Raw genomic sequence first — 22083 nt, 5'->3', positions numbered from 1 at the left:
ACATGTAATGTAGATTGTCTGTTACTACAGCCTCTTGATGCTGCTTTGCATGTGACTGGTGGAGAAAACTAAAATCCTCTTCAGTACTCTGTACGATAACTATTTCAAAAGTGACCTTGTTGCCCTTAGCAGTTCGGTTCTCGAACAATGAAATGTGCACTCATATTGGTTGCGATTTAGCAAAAATGGGGCTCAGTGGATTCTCTTCAGTCTTTTCGTTAATTGGCAAGCGCCTGTACTAGATGTTTACTGCATTGTTTGTGCGGTCTGTCATTGATAGACCTTTTGGAACATTTTCCTGCAATTTTACCATAGAGAGAAACAAAGTTGCATGAAGGTTGCATCATCTGATTTAATACAGTATGATCCTGGACTGGAATGAGTATTTTCTGACTCTGGACCCTTTCATTCTAGTTCTCTATCATCTAGTGCAAAATGGCGGCATTTGGTTTCGGTCAAGCTGTATTAACTATTACAGATGACAATACATAACCTGCCTGATCAAGAAAAAAAAAAGTACATCCATATTGAAAATGACAAGTAAAACAATCCGCCTCATGCACACGACCGTATGTATTTTGTAGTTTGCGAATTGCGGATGTACAAAATGCGGATTCTGTGTTGCATCTGCGATTTTTGCGGTTGACTTCATTGGGTCCGTCTTCAGCCTTTTCTGGCCAAGTATAGTACACGTTCTATCTTTTTGCAGAATGCATATAAGGATGCAGAAACCACACGGATCATGCGTATGCTTTCCGCATCCATATGTCCGTTACGCAAAACGAAAGAACATGTCCTATACTTGGCCACAAAATGCAGACCATGGACCCTTTGATGTCTCTGTGTGCCCGTTCCACATATTATAGAACATGAACTAGTCTTGTCTGTATTGCGGACAAGAATAGACATTTCTAGTAATGGGTGTGAGAAAAATGCGGCTTGCACGCAAAGGTGTCCGTAGTTTGCATACCAGACTCGGTCGTGTGCATGAGGCCGTATTCAGTCACACGACTCCAGCCAGAGATGGGTCATGCGCCTTGATTGATGGCACCTAGCACTTCACAATCCACAGCTGAGAACTGGCGGCCATTTTCCTCCCCGAGCTGCCGGTGTCTGAAGATGCTGGAGGCACAAAGTAATGTGCTGAATTTCTAATGAGTGATTCCTATGGGAAACTTCCTGGAGACATCTTCTAAAATCCAATATCGGGAAAGGCCATGAATATATGTGATCTGCACCGTGTGATCCTATTATCTGCACGTCTCATACGAATCCATAGACACAATATAGATTATTTCACCTTTTACTGAGAATTTTTATCTGGTTTATTAGAAGTAATAATCTATTAAATGTATGATTTACATTATATCCACCCAGCTCTTCCTGACCAGCAAAATCTGCCCAGTTAGGGTGTATTCACACGACCATATGTATTTTGCGGTCCGCAAAAAATACAGATAACGTCTCTGTGCCATCCGTTGTGGTTTTTTTTTTTTTTTTTTTTTTTTGGTACCCATTTTAACCACGCCTATTGTCCCCAAAACTGACAAGAATAGGACATGTTCTATCTTTTTTTGCTGGACTGCAGAACAAACATACGGATGCAATCATACGGTCTTTGCAGACTCGTTGAAATGAATGGGTCTGCATCTACTCTTCAAAGAATGTGGATCAGATGTGGACCAAAAATGCAGTCGTGTGAATGGGGCCTTAAAATCTGATATATTCTGATGCATCACTGCAAGTTCAGGTTTGGAAGAGCTGACAACCCTCTGGGCGTTGTACTAGTGGCCATTTTGGTTGTCAACCAACTTTTTTTTTTATAAAAGAAAACTTAAGGGCCCGGATTTACTAATGTGTCTACACCTAGAATCTGTCTTAAAAAGTTGTGGAAATTGGCGCAACTAGGGTTTCTACACTTTCTTCTGACTTGCTTAGTAAGGGGTGGGGCTTAGCTGTAAAAGCATCAAAATTCCACCACAATTCTGGTGTAAAATTCCACCACAATTCTGGCGTAAAATTCTCCCACAAAGTAAGCCAACCAATCGTTTGGTATAGAGAAGTCAGAGAAAAGTGTCTATCCCTGCACCACATTTAGGCTACATTCACACGACCATGCCGTGTTTTGCGGTCCACAAAATTGCTGATCCACAAAACACAGATTCTGCCCGTTTGCATTATAGAAATGCCTATTCTTGTCTTTTGCGGCCCGTTGAAGTGAATGGCTCCACATCCAAGCCGCAAATGGTCGTGTGAATGTAGCCTTATTATCCAGCCTGAGACCCTGGTTCAGGTCTAGACTGCCTGGGGGAAGGGGTGAGAGATGTGACTTTGTTTCCTTTAAGAGAGCCTTTAAGAAGTCGTAAGGGCCGCGGCCATGTGTCAAGGGTGATTAAGACGAACCATAAGGAGGGGAACGCGTGTCTCTGCCACTTGATTACACCTGCCACAATGTACGCCCGGTTGGAGTAGCCAGTTGTGATCGACCGGCCTCTACAGAACAACTGGCTCTTCTGCTGTTGAATAAAGCAGATCAAAGGAGAAGCTTGAGAGAGCAATTTAGGTCACTGTACTGAGCGCCCATCCCCCACTCAGTTTTTCTGTCAGTTTCTTGAGGCGCCCACATTTTTCCTGCTCACTGTGGACGCCATTTACTGTACACACACCTCTGGTTAATGTGATATGCTGCCATATGGATGTTCATAAATTATTAGTAGAGGTCGTGCCATTTGCTTTCTCATGAGCGGCAGCCATGTATCTTTGGCTCATAACCGTATAACGCAACCCTCTTAAATTTTAATGTGGTCCTCATGTCTGTATAAGGTGGCGGTCATTGTTATCTGGTCGTAAATCGCTGTTACTGAGGCTGGTCCACAAAAAAGTAACACGCTTTCTCAGTCGGTGAGGACCTACTGACATCCTTGAGACAGGACGGGGCTCACGTTTCAAAGCATCTGCAACAAAAGGCTATGAAAATGGTGTTCAGAGACTTCCATAAAAAAACTAAAAACATTTTGGTATTAGATCGGGGGACCACATGTGTTACGCATAGACTGGAGCATTGTCTTCTTATATCTCCATTTCAGTGTGAGCAAAAATTAGCTTGCTAGTGGGGACCATTGCACTAATTTCCGAAAAAGATGGATTATGTATGTGTTGTAATGAACTCTTCTGTTAGTTGACTGTTTGACAAATTGAAGCACTGGCTGGAGGAGATTTATCAAAACTGGTGTAAAGGAAAACGGTCTTGGTAGAGTAACCAATCAGATTTCACCTTTCATTTTCCATAGAAGCTCTGAAAAATGAAAGGTTGAATCTGATTGGTTGCTATGGGCAACCAAGACAGTTTTCCTTTACACCAGTTTGATAAATGTCTACCGCCATCTTCACCCCACCCTGCCCCTATTCCACATATCGGACCATAATCGTTGCTCAAAGGACTTATGTAAAATTGCGCTTCACCACGATCATGCTGTGACCTCAGAATTTCCTTGTGGGGGAAAAAAGATTTCCAAAATTTTGACATTGAAGTTGTGTGACATGGCTATTTTACTGTAACCAAGAGCTGTGGAGCCCTATACCTCTCCAATATACTTTTGGGGTAATTTACAAAGGCAGGTGTTTTACTATCGGCTATTGTATGACGAGGCGTCTCCACTACTCCAGGTCCTGATTGGAGTAGTTTTCACTCCCCTTTTACGCCTGTTTTTGGGCTCAAGGGATGGGAAATTTGTCAGGGCTGAAATCCTGGCCTCCGTCACTCCCTCACCACTCCTAAGTGGTGAGTGCAGCACAAACGGGGTCTTTGCAACCTTGTTGGCGCCATAAAGTGAAGTGGCGCACTTAATAAATGACCCCCTTTTGTGTTTTGTTTCCTCACTATTTTTAAGATCTCTGCTTGTTGTGAATGGATTCTTTACATTGAGAAGCTAAAAAAATAAGACATGTAGACCTAATGCTTCTCACAGCTGAGGGTTTGCTACAGTTGTATAAAATCCGGATAATCCTCCTGTGTGGATACATCAGCATCTCGACTCGCTGTCCTGCTTTATGATCTGGTTGCATTCGCCTGTACAGCTTATATATGGGGAATGGGTCGCCCTTGCTCTTCGCGCTGTGACTCCCGGGCTGCAGGCAATGATGCAATGCGTGCTCACACACAGGGTTGACCTGGTTTGTAACTGGTAATCAAACCTCGACAAAAACACGGCTTACGTGTGCATGATGCATGGATTAGCTCCGTATTGATGCGTAATAAGAACGGGCTTCCACACTGCAACATGGCGGAATTCTGACCTGAGCACAAATGGTTGCTTATATCAATCAATCAGAGCTCTGCTTTTATTTCTTAAACAGCTCTGAAAAGATGAAAGCTGCACTGTGACTGGTTGCTAGCTAACAGCACTCGTTTTCAATACTGCTGACCGCAGGTTTCGGCATTGTTGATACCAGAGGTCTGCTGCTTAAAGGGGTATTCCGGGATTTTGGTACTGATGACCTATCCTCTGGATAGGTCATCAGTAACTTATCGGTGGGATCAGACACTTGGGACCCTGGCCGATCAACAGCTTAGCCTACCGTAATATTCGGCACTATGAAAACCTATAGGTGGATCAGTTTGCCACCGTATATGGATGAATCTAGATTTAAAAAAGTCATATTAAATGGAACTGAACTACAGCGTAACGCCTTGTGCCCGCGGCCATGTTTTATTTTGTTTGCAGTGTGGACGGATCAACTTGATTGGGCCCAGATCCGTCTGCGAAAACCGCAAGGATGTTGCCTGTGCATTGGATACAATGCACGGAATGGCTGAGCAATTGCCGTGTGTGCGAGGCCTAAATGGAGCTTAACTTTTGCGTTGCCTGTGAATTTTTTATTTTTTTTTGTTTGTTTTATCACTTGTTAGTTTTCACATCTCTAGACACTACATAACTGGTATGTATGGCAGTGGCACCTTCTGAGATAAGCTTCAAAGCCTGTCAGCCGGGTGGGGAGGTGTCAGAGATAACACTTATTTTTGTTCTGTAATCTGCTGGGCAGGTCTTGAAGAGCGGTGTGCTGATAAGGCCTTATTCGTATAAGCAAATAAAAATATAGGACATGGATGCCCTCCACAACCATTTATTTGGGCAGATTATCTGGCCAGTTTTCGGGAATGAGTGTTTGTTGCTGATTACCCCATGAATGTTTGCTCGTTCATTGGGTAGATGGTGGCAGTATTACACTGCCAGATCATCACTACTGCACATGCAACATCCGTGTCGATTCCACAGATGGATCCAGACCGATTCAACTTGAATGGGTCTGTGATCCATCTGCACCGCCAAAAAAATACATGTTCTATTTTTTTGTGGTGCGGAGGCACGGAGAGAAACCCCACAGAAACACTCCGCAGTGTCTCCGTGGGGTTCCATGCCTCCGTTCGGCACCGCACCTTCCGGATTCTGGATCCAATTAATGGGTTCACATGCGCGATGAGGAGTGCACGCGGCTGGTGCCCACATATTGTGGACCGGCTGTTTGCAGGCTGCAATACAGGCACGGCCGGGCAACGGCCATGTGCATGAGCCATTACTGTGAAGGCTCCACTAGTGGCCTGTAGCTTATGAGGAGGAACAGCAATCCATAAAGCCATCAATCGCAGTATTCAACCATGTCCTGAAGACTGTGATACAGTTGAATGTGGAGTCACCTGATCTCAGTTCCCTAGTCACCAGCCGTGAAACCATGAAATTATGCTAGGGCAGTCTTGCATATTTCCTGACCCTGTGGCAGGTTGTGCCAAATCCAGTGCTCAGCTTAGGCTAGCTTCACATATTTGTCAAAGAAATCTGGCAGACTTGTCTAGAACTATCTACTTCGCACCTGTCCACAGGATTGGTATTGCATCTCAGCCCTGATGACTTCAGTAATTTGGTCAGTTATTTTTATCACTTATAGTGAAGCCTACTCGGAGATCAGGTGTATAGGAAAGATTTGCACCTGTTCTGTGATTTTGACCTGAACCTGGTTTTGGCACCAAATAACTGAAGTGCGATCTTGGCCATAGCCATATTTTTCTTATCTTGAACAACCTCATCAATGCCACCATAGCAGTATAGTCAGGGCACATGGGCTTAGGGATCGCCATAACAGCTATAGCAATGGCTATGGGGCCCTACACCACTGGGGGCCCGGGCTATATATATATATATAATTTTTATTTTTTTCATGTGGTGTAGCTACAGGGGTCGCAGGCCCCTCCAGGACAGACAGAAAAAGCGCTATCTGCAGGGCGGTGCGATAGGGGGCGGCCGGAGGCAGAGAGGTGTACCTGCAGTGAGGAGAGGGAGTGGTCCCGCTCCCAGTCTGGGCGGCAGTTCTACTGGCCGGAAGTGGAGGAGGCGTAGCGTACAGCGAAGTGGCGTGCTGCTGGGCCTGGCAGCGCTGCTGGAGTGTGGGCGTGCAGACGTTCAAGTGGCTGTGAGGTGAGGGCTGGCTGACTCTGGGACTTGTAAGGCTGAGTTCACACGAGCGTGACAGATTTGGTCCGGATGCGTTCAGGGTGCGTTCAGTTAAACTCGCACCATTTTGCAAGCAAGTTCAGTCAGTTTTGGCTGCAATTGCGTTAAGTTGTTCAGTTTTTTCCGCGCGGGTGCAATGCGTTTTGATGCTTTTTTCACGCGCGTGATAAAAAACTGAAGGTTTACAAACAACATCTCCTAGCAACCATCAGTGAAAAACGCATTGCATCCGCACTTGCTTGCAGATGCAATGCGTTATTAACGCAGCCCCATTCACTTCTATGGAGCCAGGGCTGCGTGAAAAACGCAGAATATAGAACATGCTGCGATTTTAAAGGGAACCTGTCACCTGGATTTTGGGTATAGAGCTGAGAACATGGGTTGCTAGATGGCCGCTAGCACATCCGCAATACCCAGTCCCCATAGCTCTGTGTGCTTTTATTGTGTATAAAAACCAATTTGATATGTATGCAAATTAACCTGAGATGAGTCAGAGCTTGAAAATATGACTCTTCTCTGGTCACACAAGTAAGATATGACTCTTTTATGTTAATTTGCATATGTATCAAATCGTTTTTTTGACACAATAAAAGCACAGAGAGCTATGGGGACTGGATATTGCGGATGTGCTAGCGGCCATCTAGCAACCCATGTCCTTAGTTCTATACCCAAAATCCCGGTGACAGGTTCCCTTTAAAGCATTGCAGAAGTGATGCATGAAAAAAAATGCTCATGTGCACAGCCCCATTGAAATGAATGGGTCAGGATTCAGTGCAGGTGCAATGCGTTCACCTACTGCATTGCACCCGCGCGGAAATCTCGCCCGTGTGAACTCAGCCTAAAACTTACTCTGGAGTCCTGAACCATTATATCTGGGGAGAAGGGGGGAGCAGGTCCCTGGAGGTCTGGACCATTATATTTAAGAAGGGGGGAGCAGGACCCTGGAGGTCTGGGCCATTATATAGGGGGGAACAGGACACTGGAGGTCTGGACCATTATATATGGGGATTAGGGGGGAGCAGGACCCTGGAGGTCTGGACCATTATATATGGGGAGTAGGGGGAAGCAGGAACCTGGAGGTCTGGACCATTATATAGGCAGGAGGGGGAGCAGGACACTTGATGTCTGGACCATTATATCTAGGGACTGGCGGTGGGAGATTTAGGATGGGGGTGGGAGGTCTAAGAGGGGTGTGGGGATGTTGGGGTGGGAGGTCCTGGAGGGGTGTTTGGGTGGGAGGTCTGAGAGCTATGTGGGGGTGGGAGATCAGGGAGGGGGGGGGGCCCTTTTTTTTTTTTTTGCTATGAGGCCCAGTCATTTCTAGCTACGCCCCTGTCAGGGCATATCCCTAGATAAATAATGGGGCAGGTTTACTAATCCTGGCTAATACTAATTTAGACTAGATATTCTAAAGATATCCCACATTTACCAAAGTTGCTTATGATGGATGACCAATTTGGGGCATGGCTGAACACTTTTGTCTAAGGCTGGTTTCACACGGGCGGTGCGGATTGGGGCCGGATGCGTTCAGGGTGCGTTCAGTGAAACTCGCACTATTTTGCAAGCAAGTTCAGTCAGTTTTGTATGCGATTGCGTTTAGTTGTTCAGTTTTTTCCGCGCGGGTGCAATGCGTTTTGATGCGTTTTTCACGCGCGTGATAAAAAACTGAATGTTTACAAACAACATCTCTTAGCAACCATCAGTGAAAAACGCATCGCACCCGCAGTTGCTTGCGGATGCAATGCGTTTTTCACGCAGCCCCATTCACTTCTATGGGGCCAAGGGCTGCGTGAAAAACGCAGAATATAGAACATGCTGCGATTTTCACGCAACGCAGAACTGATGTGTGAAAAACAACGCTCATGTGCACAGCCCCATTGAAATTAATGGGTCAGGATTCAGTGCGGGTGCTATGCGTTCACATCACGCATTGCACCCGCGCGGAAATCACGCTCGTGTGAAAGGGACCTAACTTTATACTAAAATTTTGCCAAAAGTTTCTTGGCTGCCTTGCTTTGACTGCAGGTATTGATGGCCTATCCTCAGGATAGGTCATCATTGTTAGATCGGTGGTGGTCCTACAGCCGATACTCCTGCCCATCAGCTGTTTCAGGCAGCTGCGGTGCCAGAAACTGGTGAACGAAGTGAGGTGCAGTACCCTGGCACGGCCACTACATGGAGTATGGAGCGGTCTGGTTACTGCTATGTACACTGTATAGTTTCCGGTGCTGAGGCTGTCCAAAACAGATGGTCGTGGTGGTACCGATTCCGAGGAGCTAGCTCACGCATCGTGAGATTACAGCGCTCTAGCTTTCTGACGTTGGGGAACAAGGAGGAGATTCTGAGGATGCGGGGTGGTGCGGGGATCCTTCACGCTGGACTCATCTCAGGTTAATTTGCATATGGATCAAATTGTTTTTTCCACACAATAAAAGCACACAGAGCTATGGGGACTGGATATTGCGGATGTGCTAAGCGGCCATCTAGCAACCCATGTCCTGAGCTGTATACACAATCCCGGGTTCCCTTTAAGTCTCTGGCTTTCATTGTTCTTTAGCTGGCCGGTAAAAATGACTTTTTTTTATTTTAAGTAGATGCATTTTTAAAAGATATTGTACACTATAATAGGATGTAGGGGTTTCTTTTCTTTTTTTAGTCCAGCCATTTCCTCCACCGTTTTAAAGCCCACTTAGTTTATCGCTTTCAGGCGTGTCGTAAAAATCTGTCTGCCCCTCCCCCCCAGTATCTGAGATCACACACGTGATGTTGACCGATTTTCAGGTTGTTCCTAGAATTGCTCCTAATAGACCCTTGACCAGGGTGATCTAATCGCTCTGCCTCCTGCGAGCTGCACTGCCGAGTGCCTTCACTGATACAGTTTTTTTTGTCTGCTGTGTGTTTTTTGTTTTAATCCCTTTTAAAGAGAATTGCCCTAATTACGTTCTGCAGCCTGTTTCCTGTAATTAAGATCAAAGCAGCGGTTTTCTCCTTTTACAACCCTAGTAAAACATCACTGTTGCGGCAGCTTCCCTATGGCTGCATCTTCACGATTTTGTGGCTGGTTTTACGGTGAAATAATTGTCTTTTTATGTTGCATTTTATGCTGCATTAATGTTCAGGGGGTCAATTAAAATAATATATCCCCCAAAACCTCCCCTCCCCATCCTCTGCTCGAGAGTTAACTTTTTTGGCAGATAGTTGAGCCCATAGAGGGAGTATATCATTTTGGTGTTCCCCTGTCTTGGGTAAGATGACCATTTGCCGTGCATCGCATGTTTCCATGTATTACAATAGTGATTTGATGAAAGGACTTGCACAAAATATCTTTTTGCTTTGTGTCCCCCACATGGTAACAGTCTATAACACATTTCATCCTGATCGCTTTATTTCATGAATATAATCACAGAACAGCAGTAAAGACTGACACACACAGAGCAGTAAGAAGAATAATATTGGTTCTAGTCTGCAACTGTACATAGCTATATACAAAATGCCTCTTCTTATCCGCGATTGTGGACAAGAATAGGACATGCTCTCTCTTTTTTTTGTGGGGCCACAGAACAACAGATGCTGACAGCGCACAGTGTGCTGCTGTCCGCATCCTTTGCGGCCCCGTTGAAACGAATGGGTCCGCACCTGTTCCGCAAAATTGTAGAACGGATGTGTACCCAGAATTTCGGTTGTGTGAATGCACCCTAACTGTGACGAGAGGTTTTAGGAGCTGTCACCTCTCCTGACATGTCTGTTTAAGGGCCCTTTCACACTTGCGTTGTCCGGATCCGGCGTGTCCTCCACTTGCCGGAGGTACACGCCGGATCCGGAAAAACGCAAGTGTACGGAAAGCATTTGAAGACGGATCCGTCTTCAAAATGCTTTCAGTGTTACTATGGCAGCCAGGACGCTATTAAAGTCCTGGTTGCCATAGTAGTAGTGGGGAGCGGGGGAGCGGCATACTTACAGTCCGTGCGTCTCCCGGGGCGCTCCAGAATGACGTCAGATCGCCCCAGGCGCATGGATGACGTGTACATGCGATCACGTCATCCATGCGCCTGGGGCTCCCTGACGTCACTCTGGAGCGCCCCGGGAGCCGCACGGACGGTAAGTATGCTGCTCCCCCGCTCCCCGCTACACTTTACCATGGCTGCCAGGACTTTAGCGTCCCGGCAGCCATGGTAACCATTGAGAAAAAGCTAAACGTCGGATCCGGCAATGCGCCGAAACGACGTTTAGCTTAAGTCCGGATCAATGCCTTTCAATGGGCATTCATTCTGGATCCGGCCTTGCGGCAAGTCTTCAGGATTTTTGGCCGGAGCAAAAAGTACTGCATGCTGCTGTATTTTCTCCGGCCAAAAAACGTTCCGTTCCGGAACGGAAGACATCCTGATGCATCCTGAACGGATTTCTCTCTATTCAGAATGCATTAGGATAATCCTGATCAGGATTGTTCCGGCATAGAGCCCCGACGACGGAACTCTATGCCGGAACCGGCCAACGCAAGTGTGAAAGGGCCCTTAGTAACTATTTGCATTCCACATGTAGCAACTATTCTGGGGCATCTACTCTTATGACTCTTTGTTGTTGCATTCCTCTATTAATCATACTAGAAGTTATGAACGATTGACTAGCCGCTGGCACTGAAGGTTCAGATAGGCGTTACCAGTTGGGAGTGTGTCCTTGCACAGCCTGACACTCTCCAGTGAGCGCTGCCAGTGTCAGACTGCAGAGAGACACCCCCCCCCCCCCCCACACACACACACACACACTGGTAACACCCATCTGGACCACTATTAATTTATTCATAAGTTCTAGCAGCAATAATAAATGAAGTAACATAGAATAAAAATAAATGGTCCAGCATTATTACATGGGGAATGTAAGTAGTTACTATAAGGCCTCATGCACACGTCAGGTTCCGTTGTTCTGTGATCCGTGTCCGTTTTTGTTTCCGTGTGTCTTCCTTTATTTTTGGAGGATCTCCAAAGATGAAGGAAAGTTAAAAAAAAAATCTGTTTAGTTTGCCATGCAAATGATAGGAAAAAAACGGCGCGGATGACAATCTTGTGTGCATCCGTGTTTTTTTCACGGACCCATTGACTTGAATGGGTCCGCGAACCGTTGTCCGTGAAAAAAATAGGACAGGTCCTATTTTTTTCACGGACTGGAAACACGGATCACGGACGACAAACGGTGCATCAGCCGAGTTTTCCACGGACCCATTGAAAGTCAATGGGCCCACAGAAAATCACGGAAAACTGAACAACGGACACGGGACACAACAACGGTCGTGTGCATGAGGCCTTACGGACGACAGATCCTCAAGTATGGATGTCTTTATGAGAACCTTTTCTGGGAGACCTCTTGGCACCTGCTTACCCCTGACACCATATGGATCTCCTGAATGTGTGTTTCCACCAGAACCTTTCACATTCCATTCCTGGAAAGTCGCCTGCTCTATGGTTATATTCCATTCATGGTTGGTGGAAAGTGGTGTTGAAGAGAAGCTACCTTGTGCTTGTTGTGCCAATGGATCAGCAGTTGGTGTGACCCAGACAAATCTCCACAAGACCATAGAGATCTGCTGCTGAGGAAGCTGACGCGAAACACGTGTCTGGGTTTGTGGAGGTGCCATCCACAACCTTCCTGCATGCACATATTCCTTTGTGTATGTACTACTTTTGGCCCTTTTGATCTGGCATACTCTTTGTGTGTGTGTATGTATGTATATATATATATATATATATATATATATATATATATATATATATATATATATATATTATATATATTTTAATATTATATTTTTATATATTATAATTATATAATTATTTTTATTTTTTTAATTTAAAGATATGTTTTGATATATCCTGATGGTTATTCTTGGTTACGGGTGCTTGGGTTCCCCATTTAGGAGTGTATTACAGCACCAGTGTTTCATTTTAAGTTTCAGGATTGGGGGAAGAGGTGGCTGTAACTTTAAGTTCCAACATTTTTTCTTTAGATCCACCTTACCAATTGGACTTGGAATTTGTAAACTGCTTATTGCCACCACTAGGGGGCCTGTTTGTTGACATCTGTATAATAATAATTGTTATAGGGAAGAGTAACGCTCATAAATTGTAAAGGTCTATTATAAAAGTGAAAAAAAAATAACCACACCTTTTACTAAAATGTCCTTTTTCTCCCTACAGCTGTGTAAAAGTTGAGGAACATCAGGCGGCAGATATTGACTTCTACCACTGTCCGAACTGCGAAGTGCTTCACGGGCCCTCCCAGTGTAAGTATACACGGCTGCGGAGTCTCCTGGGGGCCCAGGTCTTCTATATAGCCGATAGCCACTGCATTGATTTGGGGTGAAGGGGACTGAAGTTTTTGTTTTGTGTATACGTCATCCATTATGTAATGTAAGTATTGGGCTAATGGCTTTATTTATGTCATGCTAATTATTTTGCTCCTTATTCCCCTTACGCCCTCTCTTTTATACCAGTCCCTATGACACAAGTATGATCCGCATTTCCTGGAGAGTATATGAACCGGCAACCACAAACATGCCCATCATTCAGTAGTCATGTAGGGGTTGTCACCCTCCTAGAAACCCTTAGCAGATTTTATTATTTATTTATTTTTTCTCTCTAAGGTCAAACAATAGTCCTTTATTTTAAGTTGCTGCAGCTCAAGGCGATTTAGATGATCCTCTTATTGCAGTGGGCCTGCCTGCAGCGGTTTATTATATCTATTATTTTATATGGAGAACATCTCTCCTTTCTATTACTGCAGTTCTTATATTGGTGGCTTGCAAAAAAGCTGGGCTTAAGCAGCTCCCACCTGGTATAGAGTAGCAAAACCGTCTACATGTACAGCATTATGGTTAGGGTGACGTTCCAACACATAACTAGGCAGGGGCCTCGTAAAGAAAGATGACGTCCTCTGTTGGAGCTGTAATATTGCTTGTCTATTATTTTTGTGTTTTTATACAGTTCATACTTTATATGTTGTGTATTTCTTCTTTATGCTTCTTTAAAATTAAATCATATACACTTAATGCAGTTAACTCCACAATATAATTTTATCATTGTGTTGCCATTATATATATATATATATGTATATGTATGTGTGTGTGTGTTTATATAATCTCTCTCTATATATATATCTCTCCATATATCCCGACGGGAGAAGCCTGCATTGTTTGCCTTTTCGCAGATATTATGTAGATGTTTGTTTATATATATATATATATATATATATATATATATATATATATATATATATATATATATATTTATTTATATTTTAATATTATATTCGGGAGAAGCCTGCATTGTTTGCCTTCTGGCAGATAAAGGCAAGTGAGGACAATGCAAGCTCTCCGCTCACAGGCATCTCTGGTATTTAAATCACAACCCGCATGCTCAGTGAGGGCGCTTTCCCAGCTATAAGCCATCTTCCGTGGTAAATGGATTTTAAAACTGCTGTGTGCTGATAAAATATCCCCCCGGGAAACAAAACAAAAAATTTGAAAAAAAAAAGTGCATTCAATAAAGAAGTAATACAAGATCTTAATGGCCTTGGTCATCTAATGTGTATATCAGTGGGAGAGTCAGGCAGTCTGCTTTCCGTATTTTTTTTATTTTTTAAATAAAATTGATTATTGTGGAAGGTTACACTCTCTGCTGTGAAACCGGGATTCAGTGTAATGGAGAGATAACTGGATCATTGATTCGGTGACATGTCTTCTATGGCTGTTCTTAATGACATGGCTTAATGTGCCCTGAATGGAACAAGCCCCTGCGTCTGTCTGTTTGATCACATACGAAATTAATTATTAAATAAATAGAAGTCTTTTCTCAGGACGCTGATAAAAAATCACTTTAAACTCCTTCTCCAAGTGAATATGCACTTTTTGTCATTTTTAGGTCCAGTATTTTTTTGCTGTTCCACTTATCTTTATAGTCAAATGGGCTTAGTTTTTCCTGATACACAGGGCTTAAATCCCCTACATAGACGCTGAGCTGAATGATAACATTTTGGCTGCCTACAGCTACCACTAGAGGGAGCTCACTGCATACTTTTGCAGTATTGAGTTCATCATGTAAGAAAGTATGCAGTAAGCTCCCCCTAGTGGTGGCTGCAACTAGCCAGAATGTTTCAATTTTTTTTCTGTCTATGGGATTAGAGGGAAAAAAAGACCCCAGGAATCAGGGATCACACACTGTTGAAGTCTCCTATCCCTTATAGGTTTTTGTGGACGTGACAGGGCCTTTTTTAAAAGCCAGTTCTAGTATTCGCACCATTCCAAAATTTTGCTGGTTGCCTTTGGAAACAGACAGCCCTAACTGCTCCCATAATGCATTACTCCCTAGTATCTGGTAGTCTGCAGAATTCTGAATGTATCTTTAGACCTGAAGGAAAAGAAGATGCTACACAATTGAAAATTGGTGGAAGAGAAGTATAGCAAAGGATTTATGAAACGACTCGGCTTCTTAGGTCGAAGTGTTAATTAGTAAAAGTTGAAGTTTTTAGTAAAATGAAATGATGTGAGTCAGCACAATGTATATACATGTGGTGTAGTTGCCTGTCCCTGCCTGTCACGTAGGCTCATTCCTAGAACTTGCCTGCAGTGTTTGATTGCCCTACTTACAAGTTTGTCAGAGAACATCTGACACCGAAGGCTGTGAACAAATGAATTCACTTTTTTTTTTTTTACTTCCTTTTGAACAGTAGTCTGCGATTTATATATAAGGAGTGGCTTTAAAAAAAGTGTCCCTTCATTTCTTCTCATTTGTCTGAAGTTGTCATAGGTAGTCTTACAGGCCAGGCGATGGGCCCTGGGGAAGAGGGAATGTAAATAAGCTCTTACCAAGCTGGCTCTCTAGTGCCACCTGTAGGTTGGCTGCCCTATAGGCAACTGTCTGAACCTTCTGACACACTTTGGAACACTGAATTAAAATGTCAGAACTGAAATCTTTTCAAAATACCCCAATCTGAAGTTAGTAGCTTCTGTTTTAGGCTTATCCGTGAAGAGCAGGGTACCGGTCGGCTCGGTGAGAGGTCTGTGACATGGGTCTAGGAGAGTAAAGATTCTCCTTGGGGAGACCACCATTTGGCATAATTACTTATCCTGCATCATATCCTGTATTGTGCTCCAGAGCTGCAATCACTATTCTGCTTTTGAAGTCACTGTGTACATACATTATGCTAATCCTATACTTATCCTGATTTAAATACTGTATTATACTCCAGAGCTGCACTCACTATTACATTACTTATCCTGTATTATATTCCAGAGCTGCACTCACTATTGAATTACTTATCCAATTACTTATCCTGTATTATATTCCAGAGCTGCACTCACTATTACATTACTTATCCTGTATTATATTCCAGAGCTGCACTCACTATTGAATTACATCCTGTATTATATTCCAGAGATGCACTCACTATTACATTACTTATCCTGTACTGATCATGAATTACATCCTGTATTATACTCCAGAGCTGTACTCACTATTCTGCTGGTGGAGTCGCTGTGTACATACATTACATTACTTATCCTGTATTTATACTCCAGGGCTGTACTCACTATTCTGCTGGTGGAGTCGCTGTGCTCACATTAATGAGCTACTGCCTGCATTATTCTCCAAAGCTCCACTAATTACCCTGTATACTGCAGAATTAAAATCGCCCTCAATTCCCTGCTGCATCAGTGTCTGCACAGCGCTTTCCCTCTTCAGTTCCATTCTGAGATGGGCAGTCTTTACATCAGGCTCAGTACAGTAGACAGTCAGTGACACATCAAAAGTTTTGATCGGAGGGGTCTGCATGCTGAGACCCCCACGATCTCTCGAACGAGTGGAGAGAAAGCATGCACATATCGCACCCTCTCTACTGATGACTGAATCGAGATGAGTCCATGGACTTCTATGGAGCCAGTCTCGTACAGCAAGGAGGGAGAGAGCGATACGTGTGCACCTCTCTCCCCTCCTTCTAGAGTTTGTTGGGGGTCTCATAACTTAGACCCCCACCGATCAAAAGTTTGATATGTCTCTATGACATCAAATGTGTATTTTTTTTTTAAGTTAGCAACACTTTAAGGTTCTGTTCATATCTGCATTGTGGCGCCTGTTTCTAATGGAAGCCACAAAATTGTGTTAAATCTGATACAATAGACACCAGTGGTGCACAATGACCGCAATCTTAAGCCTGTGTTACACAGGCTGATTGAGCAAGCGATTTGTCGGGGGGAAGCTTGCTAGCTTGTGGAGGAGACTGCTGCAATTACACTGCAAAATGATAGGTCACGAGCATTTTTGCGATCGCTCGTTGGCGATTATCTGCCGAAAAATCGGCTAGTGTAACACAGCCTTTAATGGGGTCTATTGGGTTTTGTCCAGGTGTCCATCTATGCAATGCTAGTTTTCTTGTCAACAGTGACACAGCTAAGGGTCCATTCACACGTCCGTAAGTGTTTTGCGGATCTGCAAAACACTGATACCGGATGCATGCGATCTACATTTTGCGGACCGCACATGGCCGTCCCATGATAGAAATGCCTATTCTTGTTCGTAAATAGGACATGCTGTATCTTTTTTTGCAGGGCCGCGGAACGGAACTACTGATGTGGACAGTACACCGTGGGCTGTTTGCACCTTTGGCGGCCCCATTGAAATGATTGGATCCGCACCTGTTCCGCAAACGTGTGAATGGAATCTAGTAGTGATCAAGTTTTCCAAATGTTTCCAATAACAACCGGCAGAATTGTGAAGGCAGCTCTGGCCAGCAATATAGGCCGACTTTAGTAGTCCGCTTTAAAATGTACTGAACATTTATGTTTGTTAAATATTTCTGTGCCCTTCATTGAGTTGTAGTTTTATGGGGTTTTTAATCGTTTTGTATGGATTTAAATGTACTGAATGTTACCATCTATGCTATGAAATGCAGGTGCAGAGGAAATATGTGCTGGGGCAGCTAAACAGCTGGGCTGACTGTGAGATGTGTAGACAGCTGCTTCCCCTGGATCACTAGAGTCCTGAATAAACAGGTCACATGTCTACGCGGCAGAGGTAGTCGCGTAGCCTTGGATTAACCGCAGCATCGGCCTTGTGTTTATTGTGTAGTCCCTTCCTACAGAAGACAAATGTTACGTTTTTCATACTCTCAATGGATCAAGGTGACTGTTTCTTCCGCATAACACTTCACACTTGGATTTTCCCCTGCTCTGAATGGCGACCATAATGTTTCACCTTGTACATTGTCCCCTGTCTCTATCCTTGGAGTAAGCGGGTTGTTATTGCAGAGAGCGCAGGCCCATTGAATGCCGTGGCCTCCAAACACCCAGCAATACAGGCCTCTGCTTTTAGTGTTTCCATTATTTCGAGGTTGTATTATTTTTTTCCATAGACGTTTTTTCTCATATTTTTTATTTTTTTTAAAGCCATTTACGTTAATGATTATATATATATATATATATATATATATATATATATATATATCCCCCTCTGATAAGTAATAAAAAGGTGTGATAATGATGTTCTTAAAATCCCCTGACTTGACTTTTGAGAGTTTAAGAAGAAAGCAGCCAGGCCCCTGGGCACTTGACCTCTAGTGTACCTTGACCTGAATTTGCTTCGTGGAATGAACTGTTTTAACTTAAAAATCTCTTGTTCTGGGAGCTGCGGTGCAGAGTGACACGGGATTAAATTACCTTCATTTAACTCCTAGGCGCCAGCGTGTTTAAACGCTCACTGTAGGCTTGGTGCCAAGAAACTACTAGCAGAAGGAACATTTTTGTGTTTGTTTAAATTGTCAAATTACATGGCAGGAGATTTGGTAGAACTACAATTTTTTTGCAGTAAAGGTAAAAAAAAAAATACATATTTTTATAGATATAGAGATATATAGATAGATATACATCTATATATCTCTATCTATAAAAATATCTATATCTATATATCTCTCTCTATATATATATATATATATATATATATATATATATATATATATATATATATATATATTTTTATTTTTTATAGCTTTTTTTTATATATATATATTTTTTTTAAATGTTATCATGGTCTTATTCTACTACTGAACTATTTTAAATTTAGTCTACCACCGCAAAAACAGCCTTGAGTCAAAGTTGTAAGAGATGTCACTACTAGAGTGAAGCCGGCCATACAGGAGCACATTCGGAATTCTAAAATTGTCCAAGCATGTTTTTTTTTTTTTTTTTTTTTATCTATTAGTGATAAGGGAAACTAAGGTGTAGGCCACTTACAGTGAATCTCTACCTTAGGCCTCATGCACACGACTGTTTGGGTCCGCAATCACTGGAGCCGCAAAAGATGCGGATAGCACTCCGTGTTGCTCTGTTCCATGGCCCTGCAAAAAAAAAATACAAAATGTCGGCGGACCGCAATTCACTGTGCGGTTGTGTGCATGTAGCCTTAGGCATCATGCACACCACCATTGTTTGGTTCTGCATCCAAGTCGCATTTGTTGTGGCTCGTATGCGGACCCATTCGCTTCAAGCCGGGCTGCAAAAGATGCAGACAGCACTCCATGTGCTAACCGCATCCGTTGCTCCGTTCCGTGGCCCCACAAAAAATGGAACATGTCCTATTCTTGTCCATTTTTGCAGACAAGAAGAGGCATTTCTATTATGGACTGCCTGTTCCGTTCCGCAAATTGCAAACACACATGGGCGGCATCCGTGTTTTGCACATACGCGATTTGCAAACCACAAAACACGGGGCAGTCACGTGCATGTAGCCTTAGAGTGAGAAAAAGGAGTAAATGCTCATCTTTTTATCACCACGTAGTTATTGGTCCAACATTATGTGATTTACAGGGGTTGTTCGGTCTGAACCTGTGCCCAGTTAAAAAAAAAAAAAAAAAGCAAAAAAACTGGCCTGTTCCCATGTGCTTCCAGTCACCTTTGGATTGGAACTGGCTTGGTCCCCAGACCGCCACAGTCTGTCAGGCCTCAGCGGTCACACGTGCTAGATTTTACACATCACTGCTAGCGACTTTCCGCTCTAGCACATGACCACTGAGACCAATGATCGGCAACAGCAGTCACACGACCAAGCCACTTCAGGTCCAGCAAGGACTGGAAGCAGCCTGGAAGGGGAACGGGAATGGCAGCACTACGTACAGGCAAGCTTTGCACACAAGTTCCTATTAGAGTTGTTAATTTCTTTAATGTCCTAGTAAATCTTTTTTTTTTTTTTTATAGAGCGCCAAGTCCTGTGTGTAGGCATAGTAGTCGGCTAATATTCTGGGTTCCAGCAGCCACCACTAGCATAGGGGTGTACAGTTTTTAGCGGGGTTGTCTTTTTATTTATTTATTTTTATTTTTTGGGCGAAATATTGGTGCTTACAATGGTTTTGAATCATTAATTAAAGGGAACCTGTCACCGGGATTTTGTGCTGTGGACATGGGTTGCTAGATGGCCGCTAGCACATCCGCAATACCCAGTCCCCAAAGCTCTGTGTTCTTTTATTGTGTAAAAAAACCCTGATTTGATCCATATGCAAATTACCTGAGATGAGTCACAATAAAAGCACACAGAGCTATGGGGACTGGGTAATGCGGATGTGCTAGCTCTATACACAAAATCCAGGTGACAGGTTCCCTTTAAGAGAATGTAAAATGTCTACTTATTAGGAAGGTACTGTTACTCGCTTGATTTACTACAGGTTCTCATACACAGTAGCTTAATGTTGGTCTAAGCTGCTGATTTTGACAGGAACGACAAACTACCTTATGTTTATGAACAATACTCTTCTATGATTGTTCATGTGGAAGGTGGGGAGGGAGGATTGGGCATGTTGGATTTCAGGAGTGTCTGGCAAGGGCTTATTTCTGTCTCCCCATTGAGAACGCATGCACGATCTGCTAACCCTCTACTGCCTCTTAGTCCATCTTCAAATAATAGTTTTATTTTCTCTGATACCATCTCTGAGGTACCTCTTTTTTCAACTGGAAGAAGAGCGTTCTCTACTCATGTCTGTCGGAATCTGAACATAGCCTCAGATGCAGATATGTCAGCGACTAATAATGTTTCACAGGTTGTGTCTTTAAAATACGGAAAAACGGAAACGCAATGAAAAAAAAAAACGGAACAATGGATCCGTGAAAAACGGACCACAAAATAGCCATTCGGTAGTGTGAAAGAGGCCTTAGTCATTGTTACAGTGGGTGTGCGGGAAAAAAAAAACTGATGAATTACAGACGTCGCACATATTTTTTTCTTTTTGTGGATCTGCGCTTTGTGTATGCACCCAAAGACGGTGTACGAAGCCAGAAGCAGTGCTCTGTACACGGTGTAGTAGCCTTGCCAGGATACTGCAGCTCAGCTCCCATTCACATGAAGTAACCAGGAATGGCCACAACACAGAGGTTCACAGAGCTTTCTGCCCACCTCTTTGTATACGGTCTTAGTTTCGGCAGCCACGGCTCCTAAAATCAGCTGCCTAGTGTTGAAGCCCACACTTTCCTGATTTATTGATTTACCTATTCTGAGGACATGTCATCAAGATCGTAATCATAGAAAACTGCATTCATTTTAAAGGGAACCTGTAGTATAAAACATGCAGTCCGATTTGTGGGCACCATGGCCATAGAGCGATATACTGAAAATTTCCCAGAAAATGTAATAACTTAGAATTCATCTAAAATTCCTGCTCATTCTGGACCTGAGTCCAGTGGGTGGTCCTACTCAGTGATGGTCAGCCTAGGACTTCTAAGGCCAGGGTGAGTAGAAATTAGTATGAAAAGTTATACTGAATCGTTCCCCACAAAACTATATATTGGTCTGCTTAGCTCCTCCTGCTCTATAACATGCTGCCCACAGATACCACTGACCTTCAATGTGCCAGGTATCCTCTAAGTGCCCAAGATATTCGTAAAGTGAATGTGGCAGAGCTGCGATACCAAGCACAGCCGCTGTGCTTGTTGAGTTGAGAGAGCCACAGCCTATGCGGTCCCGGGTGTTGGACACCCATAATCAGATGCTGATGACGTATAAAGTGTATAGGTCTTCAGTATAAATGTCTCAGAAAACCCCTAAGGGTCCATTCACAAGTCCATGTGTGTTTTGCGGATACGCAAAACACGGACATCGGCGATGTACGTTCCGCATTTTGCGGACCGCACATCACCGGCACTTAATAGAAAATGCCTAATCTTGTCCGCAATTGCGGACAAGAATAGGACATGTTCTAGATTTTTCGGAATTGCGGACCCGTAAGTGAGGATCCGTAATTCCGGATCCGGCCAGCACATCGTGCTGCCCCATAGAGATGAATGGGTCCGCAATTCCGTTCCGCAAAATGCGGAAGGAAATTGCGGACGTGTTAATGGACCCTTAGGCTCCATTCACACGTCCGCAACGTGTTTCGCGTCTCCACGGAGTCGCGGATCCGCAAAACATGGAAAGCGGCAATGTGTGTTCCGCATTTTGCGGACCGCACATTGCCGGCACTATAGAACATGCCTATTCTTGTCCGCAATTGCGGACAAGAATAGGGAATGTTCTATTTTTTTCGGGAACGGAATTGCGGACCCGGAAGTGCGGGC

At 43.7% G+C, this 22083-nt stretch overlaps 1 protein-coding gene across 1 annotated transcript in view; it reads left to right on the top strand.

The window, feature by feature from the left end:
- The window catches only part of KDM7A (lysine demethylase 7A), a 79164-nt gene that overhangs the window by 19296 nt on the left and 37785 nt on the right, over positions 1 to 22083 (top strand). The window contains exon 2 of the mRNA XM_044271983.1: positions 12695 to 12780. Within this exon, the coding sequence (XP_044127918.1) occupies positions 12695 to 12780 (86 nt within the window). The remainder of the gene's footprint in view (positions 1 to 12694; positions 12781 to 22083) is intronic.

This window comes from Bufo gargarizans, chromosome 11 (assembly GCF_014858855.1).
Source record: "Bufo gargarizans isolate SCDJY-AF-19 chromosome 11, ASM1485885v1, whole genome shotgun sequence".
Classification (NCBI taxonomy): Eukaryota; Metazoa; Chordata; class Amphibia; order Anura; family Bufonidae; genus Bufo; species Bufo gargarizans.
The sequence above is the reverse complement of the archived record's forward strand: the minus strand, read 5'-3'. Positions and strand labels throughout refer to the sequence as shown.